Here is a 17,798-nt window from a genome sequence, read left to right as displayed (position 1 = left end):
TTCAGGAAATAATTCTAGGCTTATTGGGCTGAAGTGTAGAAGCTGTTTGTCCAATGTGTAGTGTGATTAAAACACGCAGGAAAAAAGGCCCATTCTTGTTGTTGTTCATATAAAAGAGTTTTGGAGCTCAGACTGGAAGTGGGACAGTAAAGGGTTCACCCCAGTTGGTGCTCAGGCAGTACTGGAGTCACAGAAAGGATACAGTCCACTTGAGAGATGTTTTGCTTAGAAATACCTTTATTTTATAAAGCCACAGTTTGTTCTGTAAAGTTTTACCACACTTATAAAAAAGGGGCTGACAATTCTGAGGGACAAAAAAAAGCTGAAAACATTTCTTGTAGTTCAGGGTTACACAAAGGTTATATTTATAATATATATATATTTATTTATAATTTGGAGACAGTAGAGATGAAACTGCAGTACGGGGGCAGCTGGGGGGGTCATATTTCAGAGACTTGCTCATGTCCCACAAACAGCGTTTCCTGACAGAAGGGGTTCACCAGGACCATCCCGCTGTCACGGTAGTCGCCGTTGGCTGGGGAGCGCGGCTCAGACAGGTGGTCCTAAGGGAAAAAGAAAGAAGCAGATTGAGCATTTCACACCCTTCAACCTCCATGAGCACACAGGGCATTCCTCTCAATCCCCCAAAGGTGCCTGAATGTTGTGGGCTGTGACTCTGGAGAGCTGGGTTTGGTGAGTTGGTTTTTCCCTTTGTCAGGCAGGAGGAGCTGTGAGTGAAAAGTTCCTCTGAGGGTCTGCTGATTCTTTCTCAGCCTGGGGACCTAGAAGTCAACTGCACCAAACTTCCAATCCCTTTGGACCTTTCACATTTCTTTTTTTTTTTTTTTTTTCCCACTTTATTGACTCATTGCAAGTGTTTCCTATCTCTCAGCTGGACTTGACTCCTCAAAGATGTATTTGCACTTTCTTTTTACAGTTAGAAAGCCACACATACGGGTCCACCTGAGTATGCCTCAGTTCAGTCATATTCTGATCAGGTTTAAATGAGACAGCTTTTGAAGAACATCCTGTATGTGAATAGGCCTGACATTCGATTCTGGGCAAGCTAGACCAGGTCCTGCCTTAGTTTAAGCAACGTGATTGCCAACAAAGCGGGGTTAATGAAGTGACTGTGACTGTCTAATCACATCTTAGAGGTTCCTTTCTAAACTGTTTTTTTTTTTTTTTTTAATTTAGTCACACGAGCTAGTCAGCTAGCTGATCTGAAAATCATTTTAGAATAAACTCAGACTCTCCACTGTTTCTAGGTTTTAATTGTCTTTAAATTAACATTGAACTAAACTGAATTATTCTCTGTCTCTGAAGCCAGGGAATAGATTTCTATCAGTAGGATCACCTGCTCATGTTTGAATAATCCCACCAAACCAGTCAGATCTCTTAAGTAAAGGCTGATGAATGTACACCACACCACCATACTCCGCCACATACTGATGTTATGATTACTTTTGTAGTGGGAACACTCATTCCCTGAACTGGTATTTGAGAATTTGCAGGCAGCTCCTGAGACATAAACATACAAAATTTCTTTGTTTTATTAACTTCCAGCAGCCTCCTTTTTTTATGCTGTGTGGCACATGTACAGTAGACTGACTGTCAGTAATGAGCCAGCCTAAAGGGTTCTCCTTGAGACGTCACGGCATGGCTTGACATTGGCTATAGGCTCACAAGGAAGAGAAACCCAGAACAAATTCACCAAGAGGTGGTTAACGCCCATCACCACGCAGCAATAGGGAACACATCTGCAGTGGCTGGGAATAGGATGGCAATCCAGCTTTGCTGAGATGTTTATCCCATCCAGTACATGTGTAGGAGTCAGTCCTTCCCTAAAAGCTGTTCCCCTGAACATCTGTAGGGATTTCAAGGCTTTATTAATATGACTTCCTCTCCCCTCCTCCCAGCATGGCATCAGTGACAGTTTCCAGACACCAGTTCTGTAAGCAAGGTACCTCTGAAGTCTCCAGTGACTGGATCTCTCTTGGTAGCTCTACAGCATGCCTGTTGAAGTAGTCCATGGTAATAGCATTATTCCAATAGCTCAGATTGTTCTCTGGGTTGGAGGTCTTCTTCTTCCTTCTCATGCAGCAGACTGTCAGCAGAACTGCTGTCAATAGAAACATGTCAAAACTCTGGTTATTTCCTTTAAAAAAGGACTTGTCAGTATCACGGATTTGTACTTTTTGTTACTTATGGAGAGGGCTGGTGACCTGCATTCATATACTTCAGTCTCAGTCAGTCCCATCTCTCTGCTAACAAACCCTACACAGTTATGTCAGAATCTGGGCCAAGCAGATGAGCTTGGGCTTGGCAGAATATGCAGTTTTTGATGTGAGTGTATAATCTTCAAGATGCGGCTGCCTGATTAATGAAAAGCTTTGTTGTTGTAACTGATGGCAATTCAATACCTAAGCAGGGATTTACAGACCCTCTAGGAGAGAGGGCATTCCTCAGGGACTAAGATGCTTCTGTGGGGATCTTTTCTGCATCTGGTGTGTTCACAGGCTGCTGTGATGGGCACATTAGCAAGTGGGCAGTGAGAGATACCTGTCCTATTTCAAACAGAAAATTCATAAATGCCACAGTTGTGTGGCTTCAATACCAAAAGCTTCTGTCCTGTAGTGCCACTGATCCCTGCCTCTTTCGTCTGCAATTTTTAACTTGGATTTTGGTTTGTGACCATGTTCCAATACAGCAACAACCAGCCAGAAGAACAGACGGATTCCTGAGTAGGATGAGAGAGGGGTAAGGTGGTGTGGAGATCCCCTGTGGCACCAGTCTCACATACCTTACACTTCCAGGATAGTGTTAATGCCAGAGCTGGGGTTTTTCTGCCATGGGTTGTGCAATCTACTGATAAGGGTAACCTGTTCCCCAGCACTTGTCTGGGCATTGGGTAATGTCTGAGAGTGAGGTTTTTCTTCTCACCTGTGGAGCACACTTAAGCTTTTACAATCTGAAATATCTGAACTTAAAGCAGAGCAGTTAGGCAAGACAAAGTGACTAGCAAGTGGAACTCCTGATGTTCAGGAGTCTGTCTGGTCCCAGGGCCACAGGACTCCCCGGGCCCCAGAAATGCCCAGGTAATTCTCTCCCAGCAGGCAGTTGAACAAAAAGCAGTCTGAGTGTTATTTTCTGGAATTGCTTTCAGTTTATTCATCTCTGTTGGCATTCAGATGGGTAATCTTGGGAACTTTACAAGAGACAGGCAAAGCCACAGCAGCAGAATTACTGCTCCCACTGGACCTTGCTCAGGCACAAGCTGGGGCGTGTGCAAGGGTTGCTCAGAGCTGTAATGTGTGAGCTCTGTCTGCTCCCTTTACACCTGTGGAATTCATTGACCCGTTGTGTTTGTAATCTACCTGATTTATACAGACAGGTAGCTGCATATGTACTTGTACCTGTGAAATAGGAAATACCTGCTGTAAATTCCCTCCATCATTTTTAAATCCCTCATGGTAGAAGAGAAGAGAAAATATTCATGAAGCAGAAAAATATATTATTTCCTCAGCTACAGGTAAAATTATGTATTAGAATGATAACTCAGAGGAAAGAAAAGACTGCAGAGAGATCACTGCTGCTATGTATTTTTTGACAAATATTGCAGCTATCCATGTGCCATGGATCTAATTCCTTATCCCATCTACCACATGAAATTAGCAACACAAAAGTTCAAGGCTAGAGCTCTATTAAAAAAAAAAAAAAACCCATCCAAAAAACAATGTCTTTTAGTTCAGGCAGTTCTGTCACTAACAAATTCATTTTCTCGTAGCCCAGTAGTCTGAATCTTGCTGCTGCACTTCATGGCCCCCCGGAACTGCTCTCCCTGCCTGGGGAAATGCCTCTCCTCCTGAAGGGCTGCACCTTTTATCCCTACTTTGGCTGCTGCCCTCTCCATGTCCCAGCCCAGCCTGCAGGTTTGGGAAGATTAGAAAGTGATGCAGAACTTGCATTTAGTCCTCACTACTGCTGGTGAGACCCAAGAGTCCTGGAGCTTTTCAGTACTCCAGCAACAAGAGATCCATCCCTAAGGCACAGAGTATTTCTGAAGGTGCCTGAGGATGTGAGAGCCCCAGTAAAGTCAACTCTGTGCAAATATTTTTTTGAAAGCCTGAGGTTTTACAGCTTATAAAATATTGTGGCTGCTGACAGAGAAATATCAAATTTGGGGTTTAACTTCTTCCATCAGGAAATGGCCTTGCCACGTGTAAGTACATACAGCAATAATTCTCCCTCTCTTAATTACACTCTTGGCTTCCAACTATTGTGCACACACAAGAAAATGGATGGAAGAGCATGGAAAATGTGTTCCTGAGCTTCCACAAATATGTATTTCAGCAGAAGGATGCTGCCCCAGTTCAAAGCAGAGGATATCTCATTTAAGACGGTGAGTGAGGACAGCAGGACTGGAATGGGGCTATTTCCTCTTCATCTTATATTAACTGCCCTTTTCATAGAACCATAGAATCATTTAGGTTGGAAAAGACCTTTAGGAATGTTGAGTCCAACCATTAAGTGAACACTGCCATTAACTTAACATACCACTGAACAATGGCACTAAGCGCCACATCTACCACATTACATACCATATTTGGGGCATATTTTAGTGAAATTAAAGTAGCCAACTTAGGACATCCCACTTCCAGCATACTAGGACCAGGGTACAGCATTTATATTCCGAGATATACTTTTGTTCCCATGATTAGAATTACATGTATATCAGAAAAACTCTTCCAGACAGACAACTCTGATGGCCAGGGAGGCCATATTAGGTGAATGAAATACACAGAGGGCTGAGATGGTTTGGAAGGCACAAATGGCAGTAATGACAACAACAGAGCTGAAGAGAGAACTAGTAGCTGCAACACCCTGCTTATCTATCCTGGTATATTATGTGGTTAACTGTTCCCTGGTTTTTAAGCAATCCTCTGGTTGCTTTCTGTGAGTCAGAAAATCTCAACTAACTTTCCTTTGACTGCTCAATGTTCAAGTCAACAGTGAGTACCATGAGAAGGACGTGTCAGTGTTGTCCCTGTGTCAGCCTGCCTTGTACAGAGACTGTGACACATGTTAGGAAATATCAGGTGTCTTTGGAGGTTCAGAAATTCTGGATGCATTTCTAACCTATGTCTTTTCACATGTAAAGGGGCTGAGCTGCTGATGAGCTCCAGCTCTGACACCGGACATTTTTTGGCCATAGGGCAAGTTACATCTGCATTATCTATCCCCCCCGCCATGAAACAGGACATAAAACATCCCACAAAGGGGAGAAACAAGTTTCTCACAGATTTATGAGTTCTAGGCTGGTGGGAACATGTCCATCACCTACTGTCACCCACCTAGCACCTGCACACCAGGAGACTTTCACCCGTCACATTTACCATGATCTGTACTTAAGATACAGCACATCTCATAGGAAAATACTCATCTTTACTTAAGGATACAGAGCGACCAGATATCCATCCCATTCCCACAGATTTTGTTGTGATGTTTAGCTTCTATTGTGGGGACATGCTTACATTATTCTTGTGTAAATACTTTCACCTTCAACCATCATTTTCTCCATGTTCTTTTGCCATTTTATTAAAATCTTCCACCATGCTGTCAGAAATCTCTCCTCTATATGTAGGCTTCAGCCTCTTTTTGTGCTACATCATGGCACAAGTGGAATTATGCTGCATTTCTCCACTCCTAAGTAATTCCATGTCTCCTTCCTAATATTCTAGTGGTTTATTTAAAAAAAAAAAATATAACCCACTATGATTGTATACCACATTCAACCCAGCTTCACTAATGCCGTGTAATGAGATCATACAAATTCCCTACAGTTTTCTATTTCCCTCCAACTCACTAAAATATTTTACCAATCTCACACAGCTGCATACTCCTTTCCCCCACTTTCAAAACAGTGTTAACATATCTGAAATTGTAAGCACTTGAAAGTCATGCAATATTCAGGGTGAAAGATCTTCAATTACTTATCCCTACACCTGCAGATCAACATAAAAGTAAGTTTCAACATCAACATAAAGTAAGTTTAAAGAAACCTTCCCTCAATGACCAAAAGTGCTTTTTCCATATTTCTTTTTATTTCTCTGGTTTCCTATATGTAGCAGCACATACTTAGCTGTGATAAAGGTATCAGGATGGATTTGGTTATTGACTACAGCTGCTTACATCTGGAGACAGGAGTCACTCCAGCGCAGCCTGAGTTCACACCTGGGGATTAGGCTCAGGGCTTGGGATCTCTCTTGCTTCAGACTGGAAAGCAAGCATAGGTTTTGTGATGGAGAAGGTGAGTGAGGTAATTTTGGAAAGCATTCCAGTGCATGAAATGTGAGCTAAGTGAGTTAGGCCCAAGGCAATTCTTCACATATTCTCTGAGTTCTGCTGATGCCTGTGTTGAGAGGCTCAGTCTTCCTCTCATGTTCTCTTGTGTCAGCAGAACTGACTGGATAAATTGACTTCTGTGCATCTGATTTGCAAGTTCCTGTTCTTCCACATTGTATTGTGTCATTCTGTAGTTACAGTGACGCAAGGACCAGGAGCCCAAGGACTGGAATGGTGGGTTTTAAAATAAGATCATATTATTCTTGTTCTGCATTGCAGACAGAGGCACCTACACATGTACAACAGCACGTGCACAAAAATGTTCAAGGCTGCCTTAAGGACACTGCAAACCCAGCTCAAACTGTGACATGAAGAAAATAATGACATCACTGTTATATAGGATTTTGCTATTCTGGGAAGGGAATGATACAGAATCCTTAATTTTTGCAGCCCTCCCATGGCATTAGCAACATTACTCTCATTATTTATATAATGAAACTTAGCTGCCAAAAGGTGAAATGATTTCCCTAGGTTCATGCAGCAGACATAGCTTGTGGATTCTTACTCAAAGCATTACTCTTCTGGCTAGCAGTGTCGGGGATTTCAGTGGGACTCAGAAATCTGTGCATCTGTAAAGAAGTATGTACTGTAAGGGTGGGAGGCTAAATTCCAGCTCTTATTTAAACAGGGGAGTTCTTAAGGCACAGATCTTCAGGCTTGTGTTACAGCCCCTGAGCTGTGCAACCAGCAAGGCTGGTGGGACCTGCCAGTCCTCAGTGGGGCTCAGAAGTCAGGGCACAGCGATGCTGAACAAACACTCTGCTCCATCCTGCTCTTTGGTGCAAATCCCCACGGCAGGGATGGGCCAGCAAGGAAACCCCAGCAGGGTCTGTACTCTGTGAGGAGGAGTGCAGCATCCCAAGCACTTCTTCTAGTGGGGCTGAAGAGCCAAAAGCTCCTGTAGTTGCTCTCTAGCAAGTCACTTCCCCTGCTATAGAAGCTCAAATGCCCACAGGCTTTCATGTAACAGGTGCCTGTCACTAGAAGGTGTGACAGCAAGCAGCATGTAGGGAGCAGAGAGGGACAGAGACATCTTTGCAATATAGTGATGTGTTTTCCCTTCCAAGGATTTTTGGGGAGCACAAGCTGTGCCCAGAAGTCCTCCAAAGAAACCTTTTCCAGCTTCCTTGTAACTCCTCATACAGAGGAGAAATTACACAGAAAGACAAAGGGCTCCTGGCAGAGGAGAGATGCTCTGGACACTGCACAGCTCCTCAAAGGCTCTGGGTAAACAGCCCGGAGGTCAGTGAGCTGCCTCGGCTCAGGGGCACCCCTCATTAGCAGGGCAAGGGAGATGAGTTAATTGGATTCCTGCAGCTCTGCAGCCTCCTGCACAGGCTCTGGGCTGCCTCTCCACACCTCTTTCCATGTCTTTCCACGGTGTGTGGCTAACTTCTCCCCTGCCTTGAGGCTGTCTCTGCCTGGTGCTGAAGGTGCAGCCTGAGTGCAGAGCCACCAGCCCCCAGCTGTAACCTCCCGTGCCAGGGGTCCTCAGTGACTTCCCTCGTGGCTTGATCCCTCCTAAGGCAGCTCAGGCATTTAAGAGCACGGGATTGTGTCTCTAAAGCCTTCCAGCATCCCAAGGCAGGAGCCCGACAATATTTTTTCCTCAATGCGTGGCCACAACAACTGTGAGAGCCTCTCTTGGAAAACTTCTTCCCTGTTTGAAGATGAAAGGAAGCCCAAATATCTGTTGTTCATCCTTCTCCCGGCGTCAGCCCGCTCTGGGCCAGAGGAGAGGAGCATTCCCGCTCAGCGCTTGTGCCGGGAGGTGGCGGCAGTCCCCTCCGCACAGCCCGCGCCGCGCTCACGGCGAGGCGCCCCTCCGCTGCCCGGCGCGCTGCACACAGCGAAACGTCGGCACAAAATCAATTCCCGAGGCACTAAAGCCAGATCGCCCCCCAAAAATACCATTGAATTGCCTGTCTGCCGTTCATTTCGACTCTGAAATACATCCGAGGATTCCCGGATTTTAAAGGGAGACTCTCGATGAAGGCTATCCTCAGGAATCTGGTCTTGAAAGCAGGACTTAAATACCTGAATCGTTTAAACACTGTATTAGAGCTAATACAGATAACTTTCAAAATAGCATTTGGCTTTTTAAAAAATTATGTAGCTTATGAACACAAGAACCAGAATAGGCAGTCGCATGAACACATGGCACAAATGAAAAGAAGAAAAGTGCTAACACCTCTATTTAATGAACAGGTTAGCACTCCTGCTATCAGACTTCTCATATTATTATTACTATTGTTATTGTTACTGTTCTTATTATTCACCTCCTCTATGGCACTCTGCACGCACAGACCAGTTTACCCACTGGCTATACCGCCCATGCTTGTATTGTATGGTTTTACACTTCTTACTTTGCATTTAGATGCTTTCTATCTAGCTCAGCTGTCTTTTTAGATATTGGCCCAAAAAGTAATTCTTGGAAGAATTTATTTGATCGTGTAGTTCTAATCATGGACAGACAAGGCTTATTTCATCAAATCATCAAATATTGCTGCTTCTGACCACATGCTTGCTAAGTCCCACTTTCTCCTCTCCATCTTGCACAGAAATACACATGCAAATTCTGCTTTGGTTTCTCTTTGATTGCCCATTTTATAGTCTTAAGCTTTGTTCTCACTTGTGGTTTTAACCACTTTGGCAATAGCAGAATTGATAGTCCCAGAGGTGTGAATCTAACAAATGTGCTGACCCAATCCAATAATTTGCAGCTGCTGAAAGGATTAGTATGGTCCTCTCTCCAGGTCTGCATTCCTGCAGCCTCATCCTTTCTGGGTCTCACGCTCATCTGACTCTGTGGAGAGCTGATTCAGCTCTCTGGGTGGATAGAAAGCACCAAAGAGTAAAGTGAATAATTCTTGGCCACTTTAACAATCTGAAAGTGTCTCGAGGAGGTGAAAAGTCAGTCCCAGGCAGAAGGAGAGGGGCAGGATCAGGTTCCTGCACATGAGAAAGAGCAGGAGAGAGAAGCACTGTCCTTTTCGGCTGGAGTAAGCTGTGTGTGAGACTGGCTCATGTAGCTCATCTAGACTTGTCCTCAGTGTGTGGGTCTCAGATTCAGTCAAAGAGAGAAACGGAGAGTTTCTAACCAGGCAGAAGCCTGGGAATCTATTGGAAAAGAATGTAAATAATTATTTATCTCTCTTGTTCACATTGTTTATAGTTAAGTTCTATCACTGTGCGTCAAGTACTCTGCACCAATAGTGTGGTTGTTTTCACTTCAGGACTAATGGTGTTGGTCTGCATGAAGCTCTGTGTAAAGAGCGATGGATTTTGAATAAAATTGGAGTTTTACTCTCAGCAGCCTTTGGAGTCAGAGTCTTTTTGTTCCCCTCCTGCCTCAGCAGCATCATCAGTGCAGCTCATAGCCATAAATAACAGCATTAATACTCAGTATTGTTGGCTGCTACCCCTTTATGCTTCCTCAGGCAGCAAAGGCTGGGAAATATTTGTTTTTGTTTCACTCCAGACTGCTCAGAATAATCACACCCCATGACAGTGAGACCCCAGAGAGTATGTTGTCCCATCAAGTTGATAAAACCCAGCTAGGCACCGGACATCCTGGCAAGCATTCACAACCTTGCTTATAATTTTCCATGTGTTTTTTGTAATTGAGTCAAACAACAAGACCCTGAGCCAGCTCTGGAAACCCAGCCTGCCCTGGTCCTGCAGGTGGCTGACTCGAGGTGTCTGAAGCCCAAGGTTTGTTTCTCTTCCCTTGGCAACTGTAAATTGGAATTAAAATGGAGGAAACCAGCACTTTGGTCATCAGATTTTTAAATTGGATAGTTCATGCACTACCTGCAATGAAATATTTTATTGCACTGGAAAACTGGTGTATCCTGAATTATTAGTCATTACAGATGTTATTATTCCTTTGAGTTAGCAGTGGGCTTTTAAATCCAATTTCAGGGCAGCAAATACTAGTTCCTAGATAAAAAAAAATACAGTTTGAAAAAAATCACTCTCTTTGATCAAGTTTTTGATCACTGTCTTAAACACTTTGGAGTAAAGCTGCTTCACATTCTGGAGTTGTTCAGGGTAGTGTTACACCCTCAAATGGAGAGTTACCCCATAAGATTTTTAATAGCAATAGAGTAAGTATGCTTTGACTGTAACATCTGAGTCCTGCATTTTGAAGTTAAACACTTTGGTCAGTGGATGTGATGTCTGTGCATCTCACCCATCCTAAGCTGACCTGCCTCTGTTAGGTCTCCAGCTAGCCCTTAAATTGTGGGCCAAAATCTGAATATTAAGGAAAGGGAAAGCAAAATAAAGTGGCAATTAACTTACAACATGAGGATATAGGGACGCTGATAGCCAGAATGATCCAGGCAATGTCCATCTTGCTGAGACAGATGGTTGCTCTGTGCTGGGGTTTGTCCCCCTCGGTGACATGGGAGATGTTTCCTTGCACACCTGGTTTCCAGGTCCCGGCAGGAACCAGTCTGTTCAGGAAGTTCCCGGTGGCAGTGGAGCCAGCTGTGGAGGTGGAGCTGGACAACCTGGTGGCAGGCACTGAGGAGAGGGCATTGCCCGGTGACGTGGCATTGGTCACCGCGCCGTGCTGCGTTGGAGTGAGTCCCTCAGGGTCTCCCGCTGCCGAGGACGAGATGCTGACGTCAAAACTGGTCTGAACTGAGTGACCAGCTGCTGCTGTAGCAGATCCAGAGCCAGCAAACAGAGGGACATTTGTACTGAGATTCAAGGTTACCCAAGAGTTGTTTTTGCTCAGCATATCCCACATGCCATAGCGGGTGGGTTTAAAAGGCACCGACACTGCTTCAGGATCAGTTGATGGTCCAGCAGTTGTGGTGGCAAAATCTGCCTCCTGCACTACTACCTCGGTCCCATCCCCTCGCTCTGCTTCCCTAAGGCTTCCCAAGGTGGTGCGGTGGGGAGAAGGGTCTGAGTGTGTAGTTCTTGCCAGCCCCATTCCATTTGGATCGCTGGATGCTGTGGTCTGGGACTGAAATGGGTGGTCTGTGAAAGGGCTCCTCAGGGTAGGGAAGGGAGAGTGCAGGGTCGTCTTTAGGTAAGGCTCTGTCGACTCTGAGAAGTTGCCTTTGAAAACCTGGAATATTTTCCCCTTGGGGCGAGACCGTCCTGAGTACAAAGCACTCTGGTTGTACAAATGATAAGTTTCCTTCTCGCCGATGCGAGGGCCACTTTCTTGCTCTTGCCCGATGGAAGGGGCTTTCTCCACCAGGCTGATGGGGTGGGACATGGCTTGAGCAGACGTGGGAAGGGGCTCTGCCGTGTGGTGGTCTTTGCGGTGAGGTGTTGTTCCCATGGCTGTGATAGTTGTAGCGTTCGTTGGGAAGCCCTGAGAGGAGGAGACAGTGGGAGACAGTACCTGAACAGAAAACACCAGCTCTTCTGTCAGTGCCAAGATCAGTAAAACACCTGAGGAAAAAACACAAAAAGGGGATTAGATATGGGGAGAAAGTGGTGGATGGGGACAGCATGTCTTGGGTATCTGGCAGGAAGGAATACCTCCCATGTTCTGCAGAAGGACAGAAGAGTTAACATCCAACTTAGTCTGCTTCTCTGCAAAAGTAGGAAGAGAAAGACAAATCTGCAGGGGCTGTGGTGGCCCCATGGCTATGAGAGCGATGAGCAAGATTACAGGGAATTTCTGTGGCAAAGAAAGAGTAGTATTGACCTTGCAGTATTGACTCATGTGAAACTTTAAAATGCCATAGGCAAGTGATTTCCCTGGAGAAGCTAAAAAGCATCCTGCTTTTCAGGGGCAGAAACAACAGACGTCCTCATTTTCATCATGGCCAGGAGGTGTCCAAATGAATGTCCATATCATTATGGGAAACCTTACTCTGCTCACTCCTTTGGATGCAAAATCCTAAATTTGGCTGCCTCCAGTCTTGGCTGCCATTAAGCAATCTGTTTTTTGAAAGAGCAGCTGCTTAGGCCTTGCTGAAAATTAGGTCAAGAAGGGATGTCTGATGAGAGGGCTACTTGGGTTATACATGCTGTGCTTTACTTAGCAACTTTGGAAAATCTAGTCACTCCAAATGTCAAAAATTAACATGAAAACACAGCTATTCCAGCCATTAAAAAAAAAAACAACATTGTGATCATTATGATCTAACACAACTGCCCTTTGCACCCATACCCAAAGTTTGGTTGTAACCTGTTCTGTGCTCACGTGTACTGTGGGGTTGAATCGTGTGAATTTTGCTTCCCACCTCCCTCAGCGCTGCACATGATTTCACGAGGTGCCAGATCCACACTGCTGGGAACATCAATTCTTTCATTAATTCCTAGTTCAGATAATGGAGGTGGGCAGCTGGAGTAGCATAAGCCTCCCCGGGATGCAGGGCTAATATGCCATGAGTTAGCGTGACCTGCAGGGACCACATCAATCACATGTCACCATTTCCATATGTTGAAGCTGTTGAGTGTAATGTGGATCTCTGCCTACCAGGAAGCACATGGAATAAATCCATTTTGCACAGTCCACTGAGCATCATCAGATGGCACCATTAGCACTGTGTTAGTGTGAATTTCAACCAGCAGCGTCGAGGTGAAAAATATTGCCATGGTCTTAACAAATCAGGGAGATGAGTTCGTCAAAACTGCAGGACTCCAAACTGAGTGATGATCAACTTCCACCAGGACTGTGGAGTGCCTTCCCGCCCCCTGCTCTACCCTTCCTACCTGGCCAGCTTTCTCCATGAGTGTTGTAATGCCATTTAGTTCTACACTCTTTGGGAATGTCTCTTAAGGGCCAAAGAAAGACAGGGACTTGGGAAAATTATATAAGATCTCTGATTAGGTGTCTCCTGGCCCTGATTCTGTTTCATGTTGGGCAAATGCAAATGCGATGAAATGAGTTTATTCTGATTCCTGAGCATTGTTTACACCCATTCATGATCATTGCAATACATGTAGCAGAAACTCAGCAAAGGAGCAGTATCTGTTCCTCTTACCCAGTTAAATGTTCTACTGTGATCACTACCCATCATTTCTGAACCAGAGAAGCACGGAGCTCTGCAACCAAAAAAATTCAGCTCATCTTGCCCCCAGCAGCCTCCTGTTACTTGAAGAGTATCCAGAAGATGAAAATACTGACTAAATAACATGGTGAGAGCCAATTACAAGTAATGCACTTTCCACTGCCTGATGCTAAAATTAGTGCTTTTTTTTTTTTTTAATTTTTTTTTTTTAATTTCTGGAATAAATATCTCTGCCAAATAAACCATCATCTGGGATACTGCTTCCCAGTTCCTAGCCAGCCATGGACAATATGCTCTTAGCAGAACACCTATTCAAATTAAAACTCATGAATTCTCTACACTGAGATGCAACCGGAGAGCAGATTGGGCTGTGCCTGTGGAGCATCACTCTTGGAAATAAAAGGCAGGAGTTGTCCTCACATATTTGGCAGCACTTATTCTGAGGTCAAGGTCAAAGCAGATATTCTAGTGTCCATATGGCTAATATTTCTTGCCAAGACAAGTTGCTGCCACAGAACAAATTCGAAGAGGAAAGGAAGACGATTTATTTTGGATTTGGTGTGTGGAGATAATGGTCCAGGAAACTTTGGGCCTGCTGTTCTGAGCACACAAGATAAAGTGCTTTGGCAGATATTATGAGATGCTAGATTATAATTATTGTGCTGCCTATTAAAATTTTTGGATGTTCTTTGTGTAACTACCTTCTCTCACACCTCACACACACAAAAAACCAGTCACTATTGGATTAATGTTTTTCTCCAGGATACTCCTGAAAGAATAAAGAAGTTGTCAACTTTTCTGCATATCATACCCTGGGGCTAGAAACCCTGATCTTTTGCTGAAAACCCACCTAATATCCATCTCCACTTCTTGAAATACTGATAAATCTGAAGCTTGCCCCTGTAAACATTTATAGTCTCTCTAGGGCAGTCTGTTGTGGTGGCAGGTCACCACACATCAGGCATGGGAAACCAAATGCATTTATCTTGGACCTTTAGGTGGATAGTAAAGTACGAATAAATATTTATAGGAAATACCACATCAGAAGTAATTTATCTGACAATAAACAATAACTCCTGTGACATTTGGCTATCCCAGGTTGTGGCAGTCAGGTTTTGCTCATCTGCTACTCTTGCTTCAAAAGCCTCTGCAGAGCCACTGTGTCCCTGTAAGCTACAGTTTTTTAGGATATTTTTTCTGCTGGTTGGATGGCTCACAGTAATTTCTTCAGTAACCACCAGAGTTAATCTTTTCCCCTAACTACTGGAAAAATATTCAGCTTAGCAGATAATTGTAAAAATAGACAGTGCTGTATATTTAGAGAGGAACAGCTGATGATAAGGACATCACAGTGGGTTTTGTTGGCCCTTTTAAGTAGAATTAATTTGCTGGAAAGGAAAAGTACAGCTGGAATTGGTATTTTTAGATGCTCTGCATCATCACCCAAGCATACTCTGTCTGGATTTGCAGTGACTTGATTGCCCAGAGCTCCCACTTACTTTTCTATCATTGAGGATAGGCAAAGCATTACAAAGTGGGGCTCTTACTGAATTCCCTGATACTGGACTGCCTTTATCGATAACTTTGGCTTAAGCCTGGGAAAATAACATTCTAAATTTCTGTAATCACGCACAGGAGGCATTTGTCCCAGAAATGGACTTATCCAGCACCCATGATGTTCTTTCCTTTCCCCCCTGTCTGTGCTTCACAAATGCACCTGTACTAAGTGAAGGACCATGGTGGGTACACTGCCAGTTGTTCTCTGGTGCCTCAGTTTATCTTCAATTCTACTACCACTGACAGGAAGCCTTCTGGTTGCTATCAATTCCTCCTTGCCAAACTTTGATATTCCAGGTAAGATAGCAAATGTTCTTGTTTAGTTCAAAGTGAAGTCCCGCAGTCTTTGCCTTAATATTTGGTTGCCTAAGGCTCTTAGAGCTGATTTTACTTAGAGCATGAGCCCTTTGGAGTAAGAATTGGCAGTCCTTATGATCTGCTGGAACAACAGTAATACAGACTGATGCAAGCACATTATAGCAAATAATAATACTTTCAAAGGTCAGCTCACACCATTAAGTTTTTTCATAAGGGGCCATTTCTAAGGTACAGGAGCTCAGGGTCATAACAGATCAAACTGGTTTGTGTTTTAAATGCTATGTGTCAAATTCATGCTTTTAGAACCTAATTTTATGGCTACATTAAATCCATTCAACCCTAATAAGAAGGCTGATTGACCTGACATCTCTGTGGTGTGAACTGTGGTCTTGCATAGTGCACAGTGCACCAGGAAGGGCATATTAGGTACAAAATGAATTAACTCAAGGATGAAACACAGCAGAGTGACAGCAGAATGTACATAGAGGATGTGGATGTGCGTTTAGCCATAAAAACTTCTTCCTGACAACAGGGTGCAATGGTTCAAATCTCAACAGGATCTCCCTACAGTGCTTCTTCCCACTGTACACTCACATGAGGAGCCTGGAAATGGTGTGTATAGTTGTGTATGTGAAGGAAAGGAAGAAGTTCCTTTGCAGCAATGTTTTAAAAGACTGTGGTTTACATCTTCAATGAGTCTCAGAAAAGTCTGGGGTTAGGAGTACTTCGCTTTCCTAGACTATGAAATCCTCAGGTTCTACCACTTGGAAACTTCCTTGTGACCCTTTTATTTGTACACAAGTTACATAACTGTGTCCCTCCTTAACAGAAAAAATAAGCAATTCAGGCCTCAGCAGCTTATGTTCTTTGTTTTATCTCTGGACTTTGGGAGGCTCCACAAGGAGCCAGTGTCCTGGCACAGGACAGCATTAGAAGATTTTTTCACTCAGGAGTTAATAGTGCCTGGTGCTGCACGGGACACTTGATGGGCACTTCAAGAACAGCCTTTTTGCATGACATGGCAGAGCAGGCATGTGGCTGTCGAGTCAGCTCATGCGTTCAGCCTCCCTGGGGCACCCCCTTTAAACAACACAAACTTATGTAACTCATGTTCTAAAGCCCATGGAAAGGTTCCCAATGACTTTAGTGAGCTTTGGATCAAGTCCTAATTGCCAGAGATACAGTGGAAACTGTTGAGCTGCACATTTATGTTTTCTACAGCAAATGAAAATGCACAACGAGCTCAGTCTGGTGTTTGACCCCTTCTGGCCTCTGCTACCTCGGATCTCGCAGCAAGACAAACAGAGCCAGCCTGAGCAGTACTTGGCAAACATTTTTGCTCTAGGAAGTCAGGAAGAGCTTTTTGTGCAGAGACCTACTGCGGGACTCATTATTTCAGACTGCCGTGGGCAAGGAAAGCAACGGGAGCTGTCCTACAAAGGACCCATTATCTACAGACTCAGGGCTTGGGTGCACATGGCCACAGTGAGGGATGCTGAAATCGCTCAGTGCTCCTGTCTTGACTTAGTAATAGCAAGAGAAGATTGCGCAAAACCCCTTCAAACAACAACAACAACAAAAGCTTTTTTGCAACAAAAGCTTTCTTTTTCTCAACACTAATAACTTCTCATGTGTCTCTCAACAAACCTAAAACATTGCAGGGAGCAAAAAGAATCTTTAATAGGTGGAAACTGTGTACAAAGTGTATATTATTACTTCCGTTATGGTCATTTCTTTGTGGTCTGTCTAAGCAATACAATTTTCACTCACAATAAAGCAGCCTTTGTACAAACAAAGAGTTAAGCAAATTTAAACTCCGTGATTGGTTGCAGAACTGAGGGAAAAAAAAGTAGGCTACTCAGCATAAAAAATTTCTCTTCTCTGAAAGTCTATCTGTTATGCCAGAAGTCCCAGATATTAACTTACAAGTTATTGTCTGTTTTCCCTGGTATTAGACAAGCAATCAACCTGAAATTCATCACACAAGCATTTGGTAAAATGCAGGGAATGAGACACACAGAGTAACAGCTCTATTTACAGTAACATTAAACAGCATCAGCAGAAGCTCTGGAAATCACATGCACAAACACAAATTAAGCAGCTCTTGCTGACACTCCCTGTGCAACAACAGTAACAGCACTTACGGTTTTAATGTGGCAAGAAGTCATGGTCCTTTAAAGACACAAAAGCATTGCAGACCACTATTACTGCTTTAAAATGCACTTACACCACAGGCTATGAGAGAGTGAGCCTGTGAATTAAAATTAATTTCTGGCCCTCCAGAGAGTTAAACAATAGGTGATACAAAAAAACCAGTGTCGAGTAGTCACAGAGCAAGCAGTTCCCTATTCGTTCTCACACTGCACTAGAGACTCACAGATACTACAGGGATAGGTGCTTTAGAAATTATTTAGATCCCCTACTCAGCTAAATACATACAGACATTGGAGCTGTTCAAGCTTGTGAAAAGGCTTACTGACAATCAGGGCAACAGTAATTACTGAGAGGAAGGTAATAAAATGAAAGAAC

The 17,798-nt window shown here is 43.9% G+C and overlaps 1 protein-coding gene across 5 annotated transcripts in view; it reads right to left on the bottom strand.

Moving 5' to 3' along the window:
* Positions 1–219: 219 nt before the first annotated feature.
* The window catches only part of TMEM108 (transmembrane protein 108), a 162,894-nt gene continuing 145,315 nt past the window's right edge, over positions 220–17,798 (bottom strand). For 4 of the 5 annotated variants that reach the window (XM_030265096.4, XM_012571641.5, XM_072925800.1 and 1 more), the window contains 3 exons: positions 10,711–11,823; positions 1,968–2,122; positions 220–563 (listed from right to left, as the gene is read on the bottom strand). In XM_030265096.4, coding sequence (XP_030120956.4) covers positions 441–563; positions 1,968–2,122; positions 10,711–11,823 — 1,391 coding nt within the window. In that variant the 3' untranslated portion in view covers positions 220–440. The remainder of the gene's footprint in view (positions 564–1,967; positions 2,123–10,710; positions 11,824–17,798) is intronic. The other variant, XM_072925801.1, reaches the window with a different exon arrangement.

The sequence above is a fragment of the Taeniopygia guttata genome, chromosome 2 (genome assembly GCF_048771995.1).
Source record: "Taeniopygia guttata chromosome 2, bTaeGut7.mat, whole genome shotgun sequence".
Classification (NCBI taxonomy): Eukaryota; Metazoa; Chordata; class Aves; order Passeriformes; family Estrildidae; genus Taeniopygia; species Taeniopygia guttata.
The sequence above is the reverse complement of the archived record's forward strand: the minus strand, read 5'-3'. Positions and strand labels throughout refer to the sequence as shown.